The sequence below is a fragment of the Cnephaeus nilssonii genome, assembly GCF_951640355.1.
Source record: "Cnephaeus nilssonii genome assembly, chromosome: 4".
NCBI lineage: Eukaryota > Metazoa > Chordata > Mammalia > Chiroptera > Vespertilionidae > Cnephaeus > Cnephaeus nilssonii.
Genome location: NC_137075.1, coordinates 87,492,571 through 87,515,173, shown reverse-complemented (window position 1 = coordinate 87,515,173; position 22,603 = coordinate 87,492,571). Strand labels below are relative to the sequence as shown.

At 38.8% G+C, this 22,603-nt stretch overlaps 2 protein-coding genes across 5 annotated transcripts in view; one reads left to right on the top strand and one right to left on the bottom strand.

Moving 5' to 3' along the window:
- Nucleotides 1–320: 320 nt before the first annotated feature.
- FCF1 (FCF1 rRNA-processing protein) lies at nt 321–17,787 on the bottom strand. Of its 2 annotated transcripts, none has more exons than XM_079767869.1 (8): nt 17,649–17,787; nt 17,291–17,358; nt 15,251–15,322; nt 14,522–14,670; nt 9,948–10,020; nt 3,750–3,837; nt 1,330–1,424; nt 321–602 (listed from the first exon to the last, which is right to left on the bottom strand). In XM_079767869.1, the coding sequence occupies exons 1-8, from the start codon at nt 17,649–17,651 to the stop codon at nt 554–556; spliced, it is 597 nt and encodes a 198-aa protein (XP_079623995.1). In that variant the 5' UTR covers nt 17,652–17,787; the 3' UTR covers nt 321–553. The 2 variants fall into 2 exon arrangements, with proteins under 2 accessions (XP_079623995.1, XP_079623994.1); XM_079767868.1 differs by lacking the exon at nt 17,649–17,787 and adding an exon at nt 17,517–17,642.
- Nucleotides 17,777–22,603, top strand: part of AREL1 (apoptosis resistant E3 ubiquitin protein ligase 1) — a 43,013-nt gene continuing 38,186 nt past the window's right edge. For 2 of the 3 annotated variants that reach the window (XM_079767865.1, XM_079767867.1), the window contains exon 1: nt 17,777–17,916. The gene's annotated coding sequence lies outside the window, so the exon portion shown is untranslated. The remainder of the gene's footprint in view (nt 17,917–22,603) is intronic. The other variant, XM_079767866.1, reaches the window with a different exon arrangement.

Here is a 22,603-nt window from a genome sequence, read left to right as displayed (position 1 = left end):
CCTGCACCTAATTTTCTTTACCTCATTAGGCAAGCACCTATTTTTTTTTTTAAGATTAACTCAAACATTACTACCTCTAGCCTTTCCTCCCTCCCTTTCCCAACCAAGTAGAAAGAAAACATTCTTTCCTCTTTTGTGTCTAGTCGTCATACTTTTATCCTAGCATCATTATTTTACTGTAGTTATTCATCTACATATTTCCCTTTTCCAACAGAATAAGAGTGTCTTGGGGGTAGGACCATATCTTATTAAGTAACGAGTATAACCTTAATAAGTATTGTTGAGTAAATAATATAAAACAACAACCATCGAAGTTGTGAGCAGTCATCTGATTTATAAAAAGATGTAACAAAATTTTAAATGACACAAAATATAATTTTCAAAACAACATCAGTATCATTTTCAAAACACCACCAAAAAGTGTGTTTTAACTTTCTCAGCTCATAACAGCAAATGTGTGAGTGGAGCAATAATGCATGTTGTAGCATGTTTAATAAACCTGCAGCAGAGAAAGTTGTTTGAAGGAAAGCAGAGAAACTTTGTCTTTTAAGTATTAGAACCGAGGGGCTCCATAATCATCTGGCATCCGCTCAATGTTGTACCTAATCAGGAAAAAAAATTAACACTGGTAAGAAAGGTGGGTCCAGTAGCCACCTAAAAACCCATACTCTCACCTCCTCACTGACTGCAATACTCTCACCCCCTCACTGTGAATCCTTTTTGTCAGTCGGAACATTTTAAAGGGATATCATAGTGAGTGATTTGAAGCAAAATGCTGACTGTATTTTCTTTATTCTTCAAAGTCAGAAAGTTACCAATGGAGGGAGCTGGGCACTGAGTCCAGGTAAGCGCAACTCCCTAGCCCATATTATTCCCTCTCTAATGTGCTCTCCCCAGGCTGAGAGGCTGGGCAGTAGTAGTCTGAGGACTGACATGGGAACATCCAAGAAGGATAAAGAGCAGCTTAAAAAAAAAAAAGGCATTTAGTTTCCCAGAGGGGTGCTAATGACATGCACTAGGCTTTTAAAATAAAAATTTCTGGCCAAAAAAATTAGCTTGATTTAAATTACTGCTTTGCATTTAAAGCAACATGTCACTCTATTTCTTCTGTTAATCATATTGCAACAATGTGAATGTCTGCCTCATTTCTAAATCCTACCTTATCTTTTGCCCATGTTCTTGTTATTTTGTCTCTCGTTTTCAAATACAACTATGTACTAGTAAGTATTTGATACAACAATCTCTTTTAAATTCTTCTATAATCTGACCTCATTTTTACTTGATATCAACTATATGCTTTTAATCACTTCCCCAAGAGGAAGTCCTCACCTATGGTTAGAAATGTACATGATGGGAACTCCAGGGATCTTCCTGATTCTTCGTTTAAGGTCCCGGTCAACTGTGGCCACAATATAACACTTGTGCTGTAAGAGACACACATAGAGTTTATTGAGTCTACTTAGTGATACTATAATGGCACAACCACTGTCGAGTCTGAAGAATTAATTCATTTTCACAGTACATAGCAAAGGTTACAACAATTTGTTGAGTAGATACTATGATTAAGGAGGTCATGTCTAAAAACATATTAATAAGTTGCCCAGGGTTGAATATAACTCTGAGAATCTTGAGGGGGAGAAGACAGAAAAGCTAAAAGCTGCAATCCATTTTTTTGGGTCATATGTGGAAATGACTTTTACACCTGGGGTAGAAAATTCCTTGATTTTGGGAAAATGACCCAAGGGACTCTATGTAAAGGCAGATTAAGTGCCTTAGATTGGAGGGCACAGCTTCTGCCTTTCCCGGAATAGTAAGGCCTACTCTGAGGCCTTCTAGTGGTGGAGGTAGGCTACCCTCTTGTTCCTGAAGGCAGACTAGGATCTCCAGGACAAGTCTAAGCCTAGCAACTCTGAAAGCAATATGTAGTTGCCATCTGGGAGGTAATTTATGTTGTACTTTACTTCCATCATACCCAAACCTCCCGTTGAGTTTTATAAAGAGTTGTAGCCTGATGTCAGCTGTGCTGTGGGAAATTAAGGGAAATGCTGGACATGCTCATGAATGGAGTTGCTAAAGGGCTGACAATGTGGTCATCCAATGAAGATGATTACCCTCAGCCTAGAGAGGCTCTTATAAGGGCAAACAGTAGCAGAAGTTCTTGTGGTGCCTGCCAAGAAATAAAAAACCAACTGATTCTTGGGTCCTTGTGAGATAGCACCCTTCGAGATTTAGATGCAACTGAGAAATGCTTCTGGGTTGGGCATGGTAGAGAGGAACAAAATTCCTTCTTGGGGAGTAAGTGGAATGGAACCTTAGTTTAGATTCACAGAGAGGTGAAATCTGTTATAAACTGACCCTTGAAAAGCATGGGTTTCAACTGCTTGGGTTCACTTATATGTGGATTTTTTTCAATAAATATCTGTATTGTTTTTGTTCTGCAGTTAGGAGTCCGCAGATGTGAAGGGCAGACTGTATGCATTGATCTGCACCATCTATCTATCTATCTATCTATCTATCTATCTATCTATCTATCTATCTATCTATGTATCTATCTATCTATCATCTAAAAGGCTAAGTGACCATCTGACCAGCCAGTAGGTATGACACGCACTGAAAACCAGGGGGCAGATGCTCAATGCAGGAGCTGCCGAGCTGCGGTGATTTGGTAGCAGCAGTTCTCGGGTGACACACCCCGGAACCAGCAAGGAGGGAGCCTGATTCCAGGATGAGTCACCCGAGAACAGCCCTCTCTCAATTCGGGACCCCTCCGGGGATGTTGGAGAACCGGTTTCAGCCGATCCCTGCAGGCCAGGCTGAGGGACCCCACCTGCTGGAGGAACCCCGCTCACTGCGCAGATGCCCTTTGAGCCATGGCGCTGCCCTAGGTGCAGCCAGCTGGGAAGGGACCATGGGAGGTTGGCTCTAGGGCATGTCTGACCCATCTTGCCCAGTCCCGCCCCACAGGCCACCTTCAAATTAATTTCCTTTCAATGTGCACGATTCTGTGCACCGGGGCACTAGTTTTATATAAGAGACTTGAACATTATAGATTTTGGTATCTACGGGGGTCCTGGAACCCAATCTCCCGTGGATACCAAGGACAACTTAAGTTTTTGGGAGTCAAAAGTTAGACAATAACAAAGATTTTCAACTGCACAGGGGGTCAGAGCCCCTAATCCTGGTGCTGTTCAAAGGTCAACTGTATTATCTACACTTACTCACTTGAATCATTTTATAGAAAAGATTTATGGAATAAAGAATCAGTAAGTGTCCCAAATCACACACCTAATAAATGCAGGCGCTAATATTTGAAACCCATGATCTTTCCATTATGTTATGGTATACATTTCTAATCCACTTCCTCAAGTAAATAAAGGCACCTACGATTACTATGAAGGGATTCTCAATCCCTCCCTCCCTCCCTCTCTATATATATGTATATACATATATCCTATATAATAAAGAGGTAATATGCAAATGGTCGTTACGCTTTGACACTTAACGACCAGCAGAGAGCTACAGGAGGGTGGGGCAGCAAGCTACGAGTAGCGGTGGGTGGGGCAGCCAGCTGAGGCACGTGGCAACTCGTGCACGATTCGTGAGCAGGGCTACTAGTATATATATGTATATTACATTACCATTTACATTCCCAGCTACTTTTCTGACCATGAACATTCAGGAGACAATAGTTTGCCTTCTCTCTCATTTATTTTAAGCACACTAAGCAAGCATTTAAAAACTGACGATACCTGAGTTACTCTCTGTACTAAGCAGTCATCTGCATAGGTTCCTTTGTGTGTGCATGGTAATCGTTCAAATCTTGGATCCTTGGCGATCCTAAAATGTTATAAAAGTGGATTAAGGAAAACATTCTGACAACTGGATAACTTTCTGAGTCTCACTCAGTGTAATAAGAGTAACATGACCTATGTGTGTAGATCTTAAGGCATCCCTCTCCTCATGAAGCTTACCTTTTTAAAAATATATATTTTTATTGATTTCAGAGAGGAAGCGAAAGGGAGAAAGAGATAGAAACATCAATGCTGAGAGAGGATCACTGATTGGCTGCTTCCTGCACACCCCCTACTGGGGATCGAGCCCACAACCCAGGCATGTGCCCTTGACCGGAATCGAACCTGGGACACTTCAGTCTGCAGGCCGATGCTCTATCCACTGAGCCAAACCAGCTAGGGCTGAAGTTCACTTTTTAATTGGAAAGACAACTTATAGAAAAAAGGAAATTAAAATTTCCTGACTGACAGCTGGTGTGTCTTAGGTCATATAATCTTCATAAAACTCTGAATTATTATATTCCCTTTTTACAGATGAATTAATTTGTTTAAAGTAACCAAGCTAGGAAAGCCAGGATTCAAAACCAAATCAATTTTAACCCAACCAATTCAGTTTTAGGAAATTGTCTGATACATTGTACAAGAATGTAGGAACAAAAAAAAAAAAAAAAAAAAAGAATGTAGGAACAAGGATAGCCCCACAGCATAGTTTATAAACATAGTTTAAAATTGGAGATAAAAAACAAAAATAAAAACAAAACCTGGAGATAATCACCCGGCTGGTGTGGCTCAGTGGTTGAGCAGTGACCCATGAATTAGGAGGTCATGGCTGATTCCTGGTCAGGGCACATGCCCGGGTTTTGGTCTTGATCCCCATTAGGGGGTGTGCAAAAGGCAGCCAGTCAATGATTCTCTCTCATCATTGATGTTTCTAACTCTCCCTCTCCCTTCCTCTGAAATCAATAAAAGCATATATTTTTTAAAAAAACCTTTAGATAATCAGAATATCCATCAAGTTAAATACATTTTGATACCCTTATCTTATTTTTAAAAAAATGAGGTAGAGTTGTATGTATCAATGTGGAAGGACCTATAATAACCTGTTTAATAAACAAAACAGGCCACTGAACTATCTATCATTCAATTAAGAAAATACAAATCTCTTTTCTCTAGATTTGCATTTGCCTGGAAAATACATATTGATTATATACCAATCCTTCTCAGTTGTCAATTCCAGGGGAGGAGAATGGACAAAGTGTGAATATGGAGGGGGAATTTTACTTTTTACTACACAGGATGTGGCAAAAGGTTTACAGTTATTCATATGGAAAATAATATAATAATCAATAAAAATAATATAAGAATAAACTGTTTTGTGTACTCGCAACTGTAAACATATTTTTGCCCCACCCCATATGTATTTGTTTATATTATTTGCTATTAGAAAATCAACCACATATTTTTATACAAATGTGAAATGTATAAACCCAAGTCTGTGATCCTCAGAGCCATACTCTGTTACATAATGATGATGAATAAAAATACAAGGCAGCACACAGGTACCAAGTGCAACAAAAATACTCCACATTGCAGAGTTCAGAGCTAAGTCAATGTGGGTTGGGTATATTTAAGAAAAAATTACATGGAGATAAAAACAAAATGATGATGAAAGAATGTTCCAAGCAAAGTTAAGGCAGGCACATTCCAAACAGGGAGCCCAAACTCTGTGAAATGGTTTGGGTGTGTGTAGGGAAGAGAAGAGTGTTCGTGCAGAGGAAAGTGAGATAGGACTGGAAAGGCAAGTTGAGGACAAACGGGAGAGTCTCCAATGCCAGGCTGAGGAGTGTGAGCTCCATGACACAAGTGATGGGGAGTCATGAAAGTTTTTCCAGGACAGAGTAACACAAGCAAAGCTTTGCCTTAGAAAGACTAAGTGGGCTGTGGAGAAGAGGACACACGAGAAGAAAGGAAGACTGGCCGCTGAGAAACGAGGTAGGCAATAGTCTAGGCCTTTGCTCTTATTTGTTATCCCTTTACTGCTGAAATCACTGATCTCCTCCTTCCCATTGTTCTTTCCCAGAAATATACCAACATGCTCTAGTACCTTATCCATTTTAAAAAAGAAAAAAAATCCTTCTTTTTACTAATACCAGCCCCTCTAGTTAACATCCCATTTCTCTGCTTCTTTTCACAGCCAAACTTGGTGCCTCCATTTGGTGCTTCAGTGTTCTCCCCTCCCATTGTTTATTTTATTTTATTTTAATTTATTTTTAAAAAATATATATTTTATTGATTTTTTACAGAGAGGAAGGGAGAGGGATAGAGAGCTAGAAACATCGATGAGAGAGAAACATCGACCAGCTGCCTCCTGCACACCCCCTACCGGGGATGTGCCCGCAACCAATGTACATGCCCTTGACCAGAATCGAACCTGGGACCATTCAGTCCGCAGGCTGACGCTCTATCCACTGAGCCAAACCGGTTTCGGCTCCCCATTGTTTATTTTAAATTACTTTTTAAATAATTGCCTCTTTTCTCATTTTTATTTGAAATATTTCAAGTATGGGGTGTTCAGGAGGCAGCTGATTGATGTTTCTCCCTCATCGATGTTAAAATTACATATTTATGTACTTGTAAACAATGTAGCTTGCATGTTTTAAAAAAAATTTTATTGATTTGAGAGAGAGAGAGAGGAAAAGAGAGTGAGATAGAAATAGAGACATAGATGATAGATAGATAGAGAGATAGATAGATAGAAACATCAAATTCTTGTTCCACTTATTTATGCATTCATTGGTTGATTTTTGTATGTGCCTTGATCAGGGATTGAACTTACATCCTTGGCGTTCAGGACAAAACTAACCAACTGAGCTCCCTGGCCAGGGCCTAGTTTGCATGTTTTTAAACTTCAGATAAACAATATGTTCTACATATGTGCTTGCTTTTTTTTTTTTTTTTACATTGTTTTGAGAGACTTATCCATATTGACATGCAACTAACTCTACTTCATCATTTTCACCACTATGTAGTATTTTATTCATGAACATTACATAATTTATTCATTATCTTAATGGATCTTTTAGCTGCTTGCAATTTTTTGCTACTATACATATAAGAAAATTCCAATACTTGTCTCCAATACATGTAAATGAGCTTCTCAAAGACAGCCCCCCCCCTTTTTTTTTTAACCAGACTCACAGTATGAAATACATTTTACCTAGCACTCAATATAAAAGTGAGAAAAGTTCTGTGATATAATACTCAATCTTTGCTACATGCAATGCATGCTGGTATTTTATAGTTTATTCTATACTTCATTTAAAAAAGTACTAGTTAAAAAAAAAAAAAAGTACTAGTTGTTGAGCCGAAACTGGTTTGGCTCAGTGGACTCAGGGGTCCCAGGTTCGATTCCAGTCAAGGGCATGTGCCTTGGTTGCGGGCACATCCCCAGTGGGAGGTGTGCAAGAGGCAGCTGATCGATGTTTCTCTCTCATCGATGTTTCTAACTCTCTATCCCTCTCTCTTCCTCTCTGTAAAAAATCAATAAAATATATTAAAAAAAAAAAAGTACTAGTTGTGACCCATTAAATAGACTTTACAACCTATAGATTTGTGATTTCCCAGGTTGAAAGACAGTGTTGTAAGAATATGGACAGCCTCGATTTTGTCAGATATTACCAAATTGCTCTCCAAAGTGACTGTCCAATTTATATCCATAGCAACTGAGTTGAGAATTACCATTGCTCCATAGTCCCAACTATTCTTCACATTGTCAGGCATACTTTAATTCTTGCCAATCTGCTGAGTATGAAATATTTCATTGTGAATTTAAGGATTTTGTCTTTATCTTAGAGATTTGTAGTTTTTTATATATTTTAAAAATAAGCCCTTTGTTGGTTATATATGTTACTAATATATGTGGCTTGTCTTGTCACTTTATGGTATCTTTTGTTATAGAGAAGTAGTTGATTTCAATATAGTCAAATTGATTAGTTTTCCATTCTGGTTTGGGCTTAAGAAATCCTTGCCCACTCCAAAATCATTAAGATATTCTCTATATTTTCTGTAAAAGTTTAGACACTTAATCTACCTGAAATTGATTTTTGTGAAGGAAGTCAGATAATGATTCAGATGCAGAAAAAACATTCAACAAAATCAAACACCCATTTTTGATAAAAACTCTCTGCAAAGTGGGAATAGAGAGAACATATCTCAACAAGGCCATATATGACACGCTGACAGCCAATATTATACTCAATGGGCAAAAACTAAAAGCATTTCCCCTAAGAACAGGAATAAGACAGGGATGTGCGCTTTCACTCATTCAACATAGTACTGGAATTGCTAGCCATAGCGATCAGACAAGAAGAAGTAAAAGGCATCCAAATTATAAAGGAGGAAGTAAAACTCTCATTATTTGCAGATGACATGATATTGTACACAAAACACCCTAAAGACTCCATCAAAAAACTACTAGATTTAATAAATGAATTTGGCAATGTAGCAGGATACAAAATCAATACCCAAAAATTGATGGCTTTTTTATACACCGATAATGAATTCTAGAAAGAGAAACTAAACAAACAATCCCATATACCATTGCAACAAAAAAATTAAGATACTTAGGGATAAACTTAACCAAGGTGGCAAAAGACCTGTACTCTTTTGAGTATATGATGTTGAAAAAAGAGATAGAAGAAGATATAAACAAGTGGAAGAATAAACCATGTTCATGGATTGGAAGAATCAACATCATTAAAATGTCCATAATACCCAAGGCAATCTACAGATTCAATGCAATCCCTATTGAAATACCAGGAATCAAATCAGCAACCTTTCAGTTTATAGGTATAGGTTGAAGCCCAACCAATAAAGCCACACCAGCCAGGGCGTTTTAAAAAATTGCCAGTGAGTTAAAAACAAACAAAAAATACAAATAGCATTATTTGGTCCATTGCTTTGATTTGTACTAAGGCACCAAACCAGCATTTCCACCATCAGTATACATGTCGGCACAGTGACAAAGGCAATGTTTTTATATTATTATGAAAACGGTTTTGCAAACTCCCTGCAAAGATCTCTGAGACTCCTAGGGGTCCATGAACATACTTTGGGAACTGCTACTCTAATTTCAAGGGTACTTTCTAGAGTAGACTCAAAACTTAGAATGTGAATTCTCTAACTGTGAGATTCTGAAGGAGCTGTCTAGATAAACTAACAGGAAGACACTTTCTAATTGAAAATGTAGAGGATCTTAAAAGGAGGCCCACAAGACCAATATGACTAAATAACTCAGTTCACAATAACCAAGACATAGAAACAACCTAAGCGTCTTTTGACTGATGGTTGGATAAAGATACTGTGCATATATACAATGGAAAAAGGTGAAATATTGCCATCTGTGACATGAATGGACCTTGAGAGTATCATGTTAAGCAAAATAAGACAGCAAAGGACAAGAACCACATGATTTCACTCATATGTGCGATATAAAACAAAAAGCAACCAATGAATAAACAAAACAGTCACAAACAACAGTATGGTGGTTACCAGAGGAGAAGGGGGCAGGAGGAAGATGGTGAAGAGAGTAAAAGGGGTCAGCCCTAACCGGTTTGGCTCAGTGGATAGAGTGTCGGCCTGTGGACTGAAGGGTCCCAGGTTCGATTCCTGTCAAGGGCATGTACCTTGGTTGCAGGCACATCCCCAGTAGGGAATGTGCAGGAGGCAGCTGATCGATGTTTCTCTCTCACTGATGTTTCTAACTATCCCTCTCCCTTCCTCTCTGTAAAAAATCAATAAAATATATTTTAAAAAAAGAGTAAAAGGGGTCAAATATATGGCAACAAAAGGAGAATAGACTTTGGGTGATGAGCACAAAATGGGATATACAGATGTTGTATTATACAGCTGTACACCAGAAACTTATATATAATGTTATTAACCAATGTTTCCCAATAAATGTAATTTTTAAAAAAGGCTTCAGCTTAAAATGTCTCTAGTCATCAAATGTCTGTGTTCTTGACCACAGTTAACTAATTTTATATTTTTATTTAATCTACTCAGCCAAGAAATCTTTGGACAGCAAACAGATGAAGGTCAAAAGAATATTCAGTATACCAATCTAGAACAAATCTAGACCAACCAGCTTCTTCCTACCTTAGAGCCACTCGATACTTCTGCCCCAATTTCTCAATTTCAGCCATTACACAGTCAGTTATACAAGGGATACCTGCCAGAAAAAACACACACACATATTAATAAAAGAACTTGTGAGTAGACGGATTTTACTATCTCTGAATTATATCCTGCCAAGAATCTTAGAAAGACCCACGAACTCGGCTGATGTGGCTCAGTGGTTGAGCACTGACCTACGAACCAGGAGGTCACGGTTCAGTTCCCAGTCAGGGCACATGCTGGGGTTGTGGATTCGATTCCTGGTCAGGGCTTATACAAGAATCAACCAATGAAAACATAAATAAGTGGAACAACACATCTTTCTCTCTCCCTCTTCCTCTCTCTCTCTAAAAATCAATTAAAAAAAAAAGAAATACTTCACTTTAACACAGACATATTCACAAAGATATTCACTACAGCCTTGTTTATAACAGGGTAAAAACTAGAAGTACTGAAAACACTCATGATATATTTTTTCAATAAAGCAAGGAGAAATGGGTAAGTGTGATCTATCCATACAATAGAATATTACTTGGTAATACAAAGAAATGATGTACATGCTTTAACATAGGTGACTCTTGAAAATGTTATGCTAAATAAAAGAGGACCAAATATTTTATGACCCCATTTTAATGAAATGTCCAGAACAGCCAAATCTACAAAGACAGAAAACAAATTGTGGTTGCCTAGGAATGGTGGGAAAGGGAAGAATTTAGGGATGTTGGTTAAGGATCCATAATTTTATGGTTCTTTTTGATTTTTAGAAATAAAAATGTGGGTTTAAAAAAATTGATTTTCAGAGAGATAGGAAGAGAGAGGGAGAGAGAAACTTTGATTGAGAGCAGAACACTGATTGGTCACCTACCACACGCCCTCTACTGGGATACAGCCCCAAACCTGGGCAGGTTCCCTAATCACCCTCTAACTGCCCTCCCCTGCCGGCCTGATCATCCCTAACTGCCTCTGCCTCTGCTCCCGCCACCGTGGCTTTGTCCGCAAGGAAGCTGGACATCCGGAAGATGTCCGGTTGACCCGGTCTAATTAGCATATTATGCTTTTATTAGTATAGATGGGTATATTATATGGTATGTGACTTATATCTCAAAGCAGTTAAAAAAAAGGACAAACATACATAGTAAGTAATGTATGATCCATTTTCATTTATAAAAGAAAAAAAACGAACCTTCACCCTACAGAGATTGTGTATGAATTTTTAAAACCGACCCTCTCTGAGGTAAGGCATTATAGGAAACTTTCTTTTTTTTTTAATGCTATATATTTTTTCAAATACATTAATACTTTTGAAAGCAAAGTAATGTTAAAATAAAATATAATACTCAGAAGAAAAAGCAGTTGTAAAATAGAGGTATGAAGTCAGTAAGATCAGATCATCATGGAATCAGAGGGCAATATATGCCTTAAGAGGATCAATTTCAGGCCCAGGTAGCAGTGAAGCAAGCAAGGGCTTGCATCTGGAGCACAGAAGTAGGCCCAGAAAAATCACTATAAAGAAATGGAAAGTAATAGGAAAGAGGACTGATGGGCATAAAAGAAAGCTGATGGGAAGCTAACTATTCCCATCAGATGGGAATGGAATATGCCAGGAGCTATGGAAAGGTCAAAGGGACATCTTCAAGGCAAGAAGAATATAAAGGCCTTCCTTTAGGTATAAAGGCAAGTGAAGAAAAATTAGTAAGCAGAGTTCAGAACAGTTAATCTCCTAGGTAAGTAAGTTTGCACTTTACTTAAAACTTAAACTTTACTTAAACTTACACAAAAGACTGCAAAAAGTGGTATTCTCCTTAATAAGTTTGTTTTTAGAAAAGGCATTATAGCTGTCCTCTAAAGTATCCATATCTAGAGAAAGCCTAAAACAGGGCTAAAGCTCTCTTAAACGATCATCATCTAGATAATAATGGGGGAGCTATTGAATTAAGGAAACAATTCACCTCAAAGGGGCCGGGCTTGTACCCCTGATTCATCTCATTTACAAACAGGTCACAGCATTTCTGAGAAGCTGGAGAAGCAGCTAAGGCAACTATAAGAAACACCATGGAAATACACCAAGTTTAGCGTCTTTCCTCATAAAGGGCCTTCCTAGTTCACTCTTACAGCCATTTTAGTGCCCTGACTTGAGACTAATCTTTATTATTTCTAAGAGATTAAAAAAAAATTAAAGTATTACATATACATAGCTTTAAAAAGAAATACAGAAAGGCCTATATGAATGAATAACGATCCCCTGAAACTTTCCCACCCCATCAATTCTGATCCTTAAAAAGATAACTATTTTACTCTATTAGCTGTATTCTTCATTTGGTGGTTACCTTCGTATATTAATATAATAAACTTATGCAGTCACTTAAAAATTTATATGTTTTTATTGATTTCAAAATATATTTTTATTGATTTCAGAGAGGAAGGGAGAGGGAGAGAGAGATAGAAGCAACAATGATGAGAGAGAATCATTGATCGGATGCCTCCTGCACGCCCCACACTGGGAATGGAGCCTGCAAACAGGGCATGTGCCCTGACCGAGAATTGAACCATGACCTCCTAATTCATAGGTTGATGCTCAACTACTGAGCCACCGTGGCCAGGCACACTTTTCTTTTTTCAATAATATATTTTTTATTTATTTCAGAGAGGAAGGGAGAACGAGATAGAAACATCAATGATGAGAATCATCAATCAGCTGCCTCCTACACGCTCCACACTGGGGATTGAGCCTACAACCTGGGCATGTAACCTTGACTGAAATCAAACCCGGGACCCTTCAGTCCGCAGGCTGACGCTCTATCCACTGAGCTAAACCAGCTAAGGCCACACTTTTTACATTTATTCATTTTAGGCATTTAAAGAATTTAGTTCTTTTATCTATCATATCCTTACACCATCTTGCTAGTTTTAATACATCAATAAACAACATTTACATTACTATCACTCTATAATGTTACTCATTATAGTATCTTTTAAATATTAAAGAAGTGCATTTTTTTCCCTTCGATTCCAATAATTCATTCTTTATGGAAAATCTTAAGTCTACTTTTCACTTGCACCTTTAACTAGGTGACTGGAAAATATTATGAATATAAACTCACCACAAAATGCAACAGATCTCACTATTAGGAAGTTATTCCCTTTTACATGGCCTAAATTTTCTTTTCCCTATTCATGGTAGTGAGGGAAGATCATTTGAAGGAGGGGATATCTAAATACACAAGGGACATTTATGAATGGTAAACTGTATACCTAGTTGTAAATAAACTACCCCAGATCCTTTGTGGTACAAATAAATACCAAACTAGGAAGCAGTGACCATCATCACTTCTGGTTCTGTGATTATAAATGACAAAATGTCTTATTTAGCTTTTCTATACTGGAATGGTATGAAGAATGCTTCCTCCTCAATGTAAAAGAATAAGAATATATATACTGAGAAATATAATAAATTTTCATTTATCCAGAATTTTATTTAACTAATTTATTTTTTATTGATTTTATTTTATTTTATTTTTTGAAATATATTTTATTGATTTTTTTACAGAGAGGAAGGGAGAGGGATAGAGAGCTAGAAACATCGACCAGTTGCCTCCTGCACACCCCCTACCGGGGATGTGCCTGCAACCAATGTACATGCCCTTGACCGGAATCGAACCTGGGACCCTTCAGTCCGCAGACCGATGCTCTATCCACTGAGCCAAACTGGTTTCGGCTATTTTTTATTGATTTTAGAGAGAGCGAGGGAGGGAGGGAGGGAGGGAGGGAGGGAGGGAGGGAGGGAGGGAGGGAGAAAGGGAGGGAGGGAGGAAGGGAGGGAGGGAGGGAAGGAGGCGGGGAGAGAGAGAGAAAGAGAGAAACTGATGTGAGAGAGAAACATCCACTGGCTACCCCCATGTGTGCCCTGACCGGGGATCAAACCTGAAACCTGGGTATGTGCCCTGACCAGGAATCAAACCTGCCACCTTTTGGTATACAGGATGATGCTTCAACCAACTGAGCCACACTGGCCAGGGATGCTCATTTACCCAGAATTTTAAAATCCAGAATTAGGAAACAGAAAATTCCCCTACTATTTTCAAAGTTATTGTCCATAATAAGTATCTAAGCACAGTAAGTGTTTTCTGAATTGTGAGAATTTAATTATTCCCAGTCAAGTTTGCATTATACTTCAATTTATTAAAAATGGTCATTGTTGCTGAAACCGGTTTGGCTCAGTGGATAGAGCGTCGGTCTGTGGACTGAAAGGTCCCAGGTTCGATTCCGGTCAAGGGCATGTACATTGGTTGCGGGCACATCCCCGGTAGGGGGTGTGCAGGAGGCAGCTGGTCGATGTTTCTCTCTCATCGATGTTTCTAGCTCTCTATCCCTCTCCCTTCCTCTCTGTAAAAAATCAATAAAATATATTAAAAAAAAAAAAAGGTCATTGCTATGGTGAGCACATTAAATGCCCAGCAATTAAGTTAACTAGAACCCCATTCCCTTCTTTTCATGTATTTGGATAAATATGATTATTCTGTATAAATGTCACAGAAATGTAAAAGTATGATACTCACACTTGGCATAGAGACAATCCATCATTGACTGCACTAAGTCCAGTTTGGCTTTAATGGAAAAGTTGATAAAGTTGGTATCAACCAGGATGTGGTAAGGTGGGCCTAGCTGTGTGTTATATTGAAAGAATAAGCAGGAGGGGTGTTGGGGGCTGAAAGAGAAAGAAACAAAACACAAAGTAATATCTACATTGATACTTTGGTATGAACAAAAATAAGTCTACTTGGAACAGTTTGCTATAGATTAAGCTCTTTTTTCTTTGTTCTTGGAAATAAATCCTGTGATGGTTTATCCATCACCACACTAAGGCAAAATGAGGAAAACAAGCAAAATGTGATGAGGTTTCATAAAATTAAATGTATTTATTTAAAAGAAATAACCTTTATTCTGAAAATATGGTCTTTCTATTTTTTTGATGATACATTCTCTCTTTTAAGAAATGCCAGTGTGTTAAACAATGACTATTATTTCTTTTGAAAGATTCTTGGCAAAGAAAACAAATAATATTAGATTTAATCCCCAGGATTTCAGAGAAAATTTTACTGCTCCATGAAATAAAAAAACTTTTGAACCATTGGAGTTGGTATATGCTCATCAATATCACTTTCATATGCATAGTTGTGCTAGACTTAGAAATGACTGAGCAAATCAGTTCGGGAAATCCTGGATTTCTAAGGGGTCTATGGTTTCAGAATGTTTGAAAGGAAAACTTGAAAATGTTGATTACTCACACTTCTCTTTCTTTGAGTGCACTCGGATCTTTCTTTTCTTTCTTTTTAGGTTTTAATCTATCCTTTTCTTTACTAGGGAAAAAAAAGTAAATTAAATGCAGGGAAGAAAAAACAATAGCAGTTATAATCTCATTCAAAATTTAAAGTTTCTTTTTGTCTTCAGAGAAAAGCTTACTTTGTGACTTCTTTACATTAGTATGAGCATACATTTTTTATTTTTATTTTTTAATATATTTTATTGATTTTTTACAGAGAGGAAGGGAGAAGGAGAGAGAGTTAGAAACATCGATGAGAGAGAAACATCGATGAGAGAGAAACTTCAATGAGCTGCCTCCTGCACATCCCCTGCTGGGGATGTGCCCGCAACCAAGGTACATGCCCTTGACCGGAATCGAACCTGGGACCCTTGAGTCCGAAGGCCGACTCTCTATCCACTGAGCCAAACCGGTTAGGGCAAGCATACATTTTTTAATAGATTTTTAAAAATTGATTTCAGAGAGGAAGGGAGAGGAAGAGAGAGATAGAAACATCAATGATGAGAGGGAATCATTGATTGGCTGCCTCCTGCATGTTGGACGGAGCCTGCAACCCAGGCATGTGCCCTTGACCGGATTTGAATCTAGGATCCTTCGGTCTGCAGGCCGACGCTCTATCCATTGAGCCAAATTGGCTAGGGCTAAGCATACATTTTTTTACATTAATATATATATATATATTTATATATATTATATATATTATTACATTAATATATATATTAAAATATATAATATATATATATTTTAAAACATATTTTATTGATTTTTTACAGAGAGGAAGGGACAGGGATAGAGAGTTAGAAACATCGATGAGAGAGAAACATTGATCAGCTGCCTCCTGCACACCCCCCCACTGGGGATGTGCCCGCAACCAAGGTATATGCCCTTGACCGGAATCGAACCTGGGACCCTTCAGTCCTCAGGCTGACACTCTATCCACTGAGCCAAACCGGTCAGGGCTATATATATATATTTTTTTGAGCACAAATAACTGTGTGGGAAGTTAACATAATTCATTAGACATAATTAATTTTAACAATCTCTAGCCAAAAACCCATAAAACTTTTTAATGGATAAATAAATAAATGTTGGTTACACTATCATTTCTTCCTTAGAAGCTTTTTATCAAAGATCAAAATCCACTTTCAAGCAGTGGGTAAAAAGGCTGATGTTTATCTTCAGATGCTTCAACAGTAGGAACGGAGGAGGAACCCCCATTCCTTTTATAAAGGGCTAAAATGTAACCACACATATACAAAATTTAACTTTTAACTAGAAATAAAATATTATTAATGGGAAATTTCCTAAAAATTATATAATAAATACATACTAAAGGCAGAAAATACAATTTAATAACTCTGAAGGCTCTAATGACCATTCCTTTGTATTGAGGCTCTTAAACACAATGAATACCAGTCCTTATTTAGTAACTTTGTCCATTCTTCACTGAAGCAGTGAAGCTTTTTACACCCTCCTTATAATAGGGAACATCATTCCACTCTCTCCTTCCACAGTCATCTGAATTCTTATGAAATTTATACAATGAAGACATCTAGGTGTTTCCCATTCTTTCTTTAAAAAATATTTGAGTGTCAGGTGCTGGAGACACAAGACAAACATGATCTCTGACCTCACCCTCCTTCAACAATTGTAAGGTTTTTTCCCCCCCTATGGAATGTAGTAGTCTAATGACAAGAACATAAATATAATCTTACCCACGTCACAGAAATATTAGGAGGCTTAAATGTGATATAGTAGATAAAATATATAAAATGGTGGCACAAAGTGAACGCTTAGATGTTTAATTCCAGTCCCATTCACCAGGGTACTCCTTCAGCAGCTATGTGGCTGTTATACACTTGACTATCTCATGCTATATATATATCCAATACACAATGACATTAAAAGTGAACACAAAGTAACAACAAAAGTTTTAACTACTTATCCCCTCGTGACTTCCATATCTTTGGGCAGTCTACGAACCCAGTAGATTCCAGACACTTACAGCCTCTGATCTCTGAGACTAAGCATTCGCTTCATGGTCGCATACTTCCTTGTTTTCTTTTGCTTCCCCTTGAAACAGAAGTTTTAGAAGTTAAGAGTCGGAAATACATCCCATGTTCCTGAGTTCCTTCTTTTCTTTTGCCCATTCCCTTCCCCTCTTCCCTCAAAAAACCCAGTTCCTCCGATCCTCTCTGCCCCAACCCGGCCCACTCGAGCATAACAGGCACCGCTTCGAGCAGTTGAAGAGCTATGATCAGAATGAAAATAAGCAGGGGCATGAACATTGGCCAGGGGATGACTCCCTGAATCTCCGCTCAAATGGGGTCTGACAATATCCCTCCTCAACCCTTCTCTCTCACCATGCTCACGCCGCACTCTTGTTTCTTCCGGAATCACCGCCGGCGCGACACTTTTACGTCCTCCATATACTGCTTCCGGCAAAGGCTAGCCCGGAAGCGGAAGCCGCTTTGGAAAACGGAAAAGCCCGGAGCCGGTTCCCAGCCCGGGTGGAGATCTGTACTTGGATCGCTTGTGGGGGGGAGTCCAGGGCCGGTCTTCTGCCGGGGGTGGCGCCGCCCGTGGGGGCAGCGGAGCTGGGACGTCGTCGCGCTGCGCCCTCCAGCTCTGGTAACGTCTCTCTCCTCCGCCACGCCCGCGCGAGGCAGAGCCGCAGGACCTGCCTGCACCGGAGTTCCAGAGAGAGGGAGGACTGGGTGTGCGGGGTGGGGGCGGAGGGTCCTAGGGGGCGGAATTCTGGGCTGTCCTGTAGTTTTGGGAAACGCATTCTCCTCCTCCCGCAGCGCAGGGCGTCAGGTCTCTCTGGTGCCACTCGGAAGCTCTGGCTCCTGCTGGGTTCTCCTGCCCGCGTGGTGCTTTCTGCCGCTAGTGGACGAGTGTCAAAAGAGGCTTCCCGAGTGAATACCTTTTGTTTCTCTCGGAGAAGGGCGGGATGAAGCAGCGTTTGAGGGCCCTTTAGAAAACGAGTTACCAAGCCAGGGAAATGGTGGGGAATAATTGAGATTTCTTGTGAAGCCTTGGTGTATCATTCTTAGTGGAAAAAGGGGCGTTTTTAGAGGACAAGAAGGGAAAGATAACCCATGTTTTTTTAGTACCTGCTATGTACTTCGGTGGCTTGTAACCTTTTGGAGATCACGTACCCCCTGGAAAGTTTATGGAAAGCCAGGGACGATTCTTAAAAAATGGGTACACATACAGTATTTGTCCTACAATTTATGAGACTCGTGGATTGCGAAGTCCAACCGTGGATCTTCTAGGTGTCAGTGAGCTTACTTCTATCTTGTATACTGTACTTGGCACTTTAGTTATATTCTCTGACCTCCACAATAACTTAAGTATCGTCATTTTACATATGAGGAAGCTGAGGTTCTGACTTTATTCGGGGGGTTTATTTGAGTGTGTTTGAATCCAAAGCTTGTACTTTTCTTATTGCAAAGCTATCCTAGTGTTTGAGATTCAAAAAGGTTTTCAGGTTAAAAAAAAAAAAAAAAAGCCGACTCTTGCATGACCCTTACTATAGTGTATTGGTTAACATAGTGTATTGGTGAACATGAACTTTGCAGTCTGACTGATGTGGCTAAAATCCATTCTCTGCTTCTTACCAGCTATATGACATCGGGTGTGTTCATCTATCTGTGCCTCAGTTTCTTCATTTGTATAAATGGAGATAATCGTAATACTACCTGTCTTGGAGGGATGTTATTAACACTAAATGTGTTAAAATGTGAAGTCCCTAGAACTGTGCGTCCATCACAAGTAAATCCTATTATTGTGATTGTGTCTTCCAACATAGACTATGTGGTGGTATTAGAATTTTATGTCAATTGTATTTTAATATACAGGATGTTCCCCCCCCATGTATACAAACTGTAACAGCTGATAGCTGAAAAAGAAGTGTATTTTAATAGATACTGCCTTTATAATTATTCAAAGTGTGTGTATATATATTTTGCTTTATTTTGGAAATGTGTTGATAACCTAAAGAACCTTATTAAGTTTTCAATTCTTCAAAAGCTCAAAGAAAGGATGATTTCTCCTGTTGACTTGAGTATACACAGTTTTTGTCCTGCTTCTTTCTTTCTTTTTATTTATTTATTATTTTTATTTGTTTATTTATTTACTTCTTTCTTTTTAAGCATGCATGCACTTAGATAGCTTGCAGTTCACATATATGACTTTGTAGGCTCTGAATTTTTTATGTTGAAATAGTTTTATTATTAAAGTATCTACAGATACTGTATGTGCCTCCTGCCATCACTGGAAGTTCCTAATCTTTTCAGAACAGCTTGTCTGTCAGTCAAACTGTCATTCATGAGTAGAGCTGACAGTGACTACTTTTTTGATATGTTAGAACTTTTTGGTTGTTAGGCAATACACTTTTTTAGTAAACATGATTAGTTTTTTAAAAACATCTGGAGACTGATTAGTATACATAGGCTTAGAGGGAAAATTGCATATAATTAAATAGTAATTTGCATTTAAATTCGGGCACTGAAAAACTAGAAACGCTTTCCTGGTAATATGTACTCTGAACTTTGGAATCCACAAACAATAACAAATTGAAAAAAAAAACCCAAGTAGCTTATCGTATCTATTCTGAGAATTTTCTGATTTCCTTGATTGTTAATACTTACTAGTATTACTGTAGGAACACCATGGGGGATGAGAACATACTTAGAGAAATACATTTTTGTTGCATTGTAACTTTATTGCAATCTGAGATTCTTTAAAAAAAAACCATTTTTATTGATTTCAGAGAAGAAGTGAGAGAGAGTGATAGAAACATCAATGATGAGAGAGAGTCATTGATTGGTTGCCTCCTGCACAATCCCCACTGGGGATTGAGCCCCAAATCCAGACATGTGCCCTGACCGGGAGTCAAACCATGATCTCCTGGTTCATAGATAGATGCTCAACCACTGAGCCACACCAGCCGGACACAATCTGAAATTCTTTTTTTTTTTTAAAGAATTTTATTTTTATTGATTTCAGAGAGGAAGGGAGAGGGAGAGAGAGATAGAAACATCAATGATGAGAGAGAATCATTGACTGGCTGCCTCCTTCACGCCCCACACTGGGGATCGAGCCTGCAATCTGGGCATATGCCCTGACCGGGAATCGAACCGGTGACCTCTTAGTTCCTGGGTCGATGCTCAACCGCTGAGCCACACCTGGCTGGGCCACAATCTGAGATTCTTATGGTGTAAGATTAAAGTACTCAAATATAGGATGTTTTGGTGGGAGATGGGGGAGAGGGGAGATGGTGTTGCTTTGTGTTGAGTGGGAGCAGAAAGTAATTACTTTTTATTGCATACTTGTGAAAAATAAATGAGTTTAGCCCTCCTCAGCAGTCAAGAAAGTTGTTTTTTATTTTTCTGCAGTCTTGAAGAGAAAAATTGCTCAAGGCATTCATTCCACAATTTAAACTCATTATTGGGCTTGGACTTCATCCCCTTCACTAATTGGTCTAACTTACTAATTTAAGTTGATAACAGATTTCTTTATAAAATTATGGATGGTGCCCTGGCTGATTTGAATCAGTGTTTAGAGCATCAGCCTAGGACCCAAGGGTCGCAGGTTCCTCAGACCCAGTAGGGGCGCATGTGGGAGGCAACCAATTTATATGTCTCTCTCAAGTTGATGTCTCTCTCCCTCCCTACCTCCCCCATAGGTCGTATTTTGCACCCCTTCATTCCCAAAGCACTATTAAGTCAGTGGAGGAGTTGGCTTTGCTCCCAGGAGGGTGGTGTGAAGTTATCTGAGAAACTAAGAGCTGATCCTGATTGAAGGGCCCTTCCTGGGCTTCCCTAACACGGTGTCCTCAGTGTGCTCACCTCATAGGTTTTACTGCATGGACCTATCACGTTATTTTCTTGTCTGTCTTCTTTACTGACCTGTATGTTTTTAGGAGGTCAGGGACTATCTTACTCATTTTGGAACCCTCATGGTCAACATATTGCTTGGCATGTGGTTCTTAATACACATTTGAAGAAATTAACAAATCCTTGTTTGGTAACATTGATTATTAGGCTGACAGAAGTTTTGTCTTGAATACCTTAAGTGTTGAGTTTCTTCTTTTTCTTTTTTTAAAATATATTTTTATTGATTTCAGAGAGGAAGGGAGAGGGAGAGAGAGAAACATCAATGATGAGAGAGAATCACTGATCGGCTGCCTCCTGCATGCCCCTCACCTCCCCCGCCCCCCCAGAGATCGAGCCCACAACTCCGACATGTGCCTTGACTGGGAATCGAACAGTGAACTCTGGGTTCATAGGTTAGCTGAGACACACCTGTCAGGCTTGAGTTTCTTCTTTAAATCAAGCCTTCTTAGGTTGCCATTTCTGTGGTGAGTTGTTTGTCTTCCTGGAAACTTAACTAAAGAATGCTCTTTTTTTTTTTTCTTCCTTCTGATTATATAAATAATTTGTTTTCCTTAAAAATAAGAGTAGAGCCCTAGCTGGTTTGACTCAGTGGACAGAGCGTCGGCCTGTGGACTGAAGGGTCCCGGGTTCGATACCGTCAAGGGTACATGCCTGGGTTGCAGGCTCGATCCCCAGTAGGAGGCATGCAGGAAGGAGGCAGCCGATCAATGATTCTCTCTCATCATTGATGTTTCTATCTCTCCCTCTCTCCCTCTCCCTTCCTCTCTGAAATCAATAAAAATATTTAAAAATTTCAAATAAATAAAAAAAGAATAGAATTGAAAGTAATCGATGGTGGTAGAGGTTTTGTTAGCTTTTAAGTATATGTGTGACAATTCCAGTTCCACCACTCTGGGCTGTAGATCTGGCCATTTGCCTGCCACTTCATGCACAGTTAATGAAATAACTTCCTAGACTTATTGAGGGAGACGACTTGTCAGATTCAGAGAATTGGTTTAAAAATTTTCCTGTTATAGCCAAGATTCAGTGGCCCAAGGTCACTTAAGCATAAAAGCTACTGTGGTGTGGGAACACAGGGGCCTATCCTAATTCTCTGGATCAGACACAGTAGAGTCAGTTTGGTAAGTAGACAAAAACATCAGGATAAGAGGGAGTTGTAAATAGAAACTGCTATTTTCTTGATTTAGATTAAGACTGTGATGGGGGCATAAATGAGCCAGTTTTCTATTTTGTGTTTTTCCAGATATTTCACATAGTTACAAAATGAGTAATGATTAAATTGTCACTTCTCCCCGTTTTACTCACATTAGCTTAGAATCCCTTTTTCTACTTTCTCTGAAATGTTAACATATATATATATATATATATATATATATATATTGACTTCAGAGAGGAAGGGAGATGGGGAGAGAGAT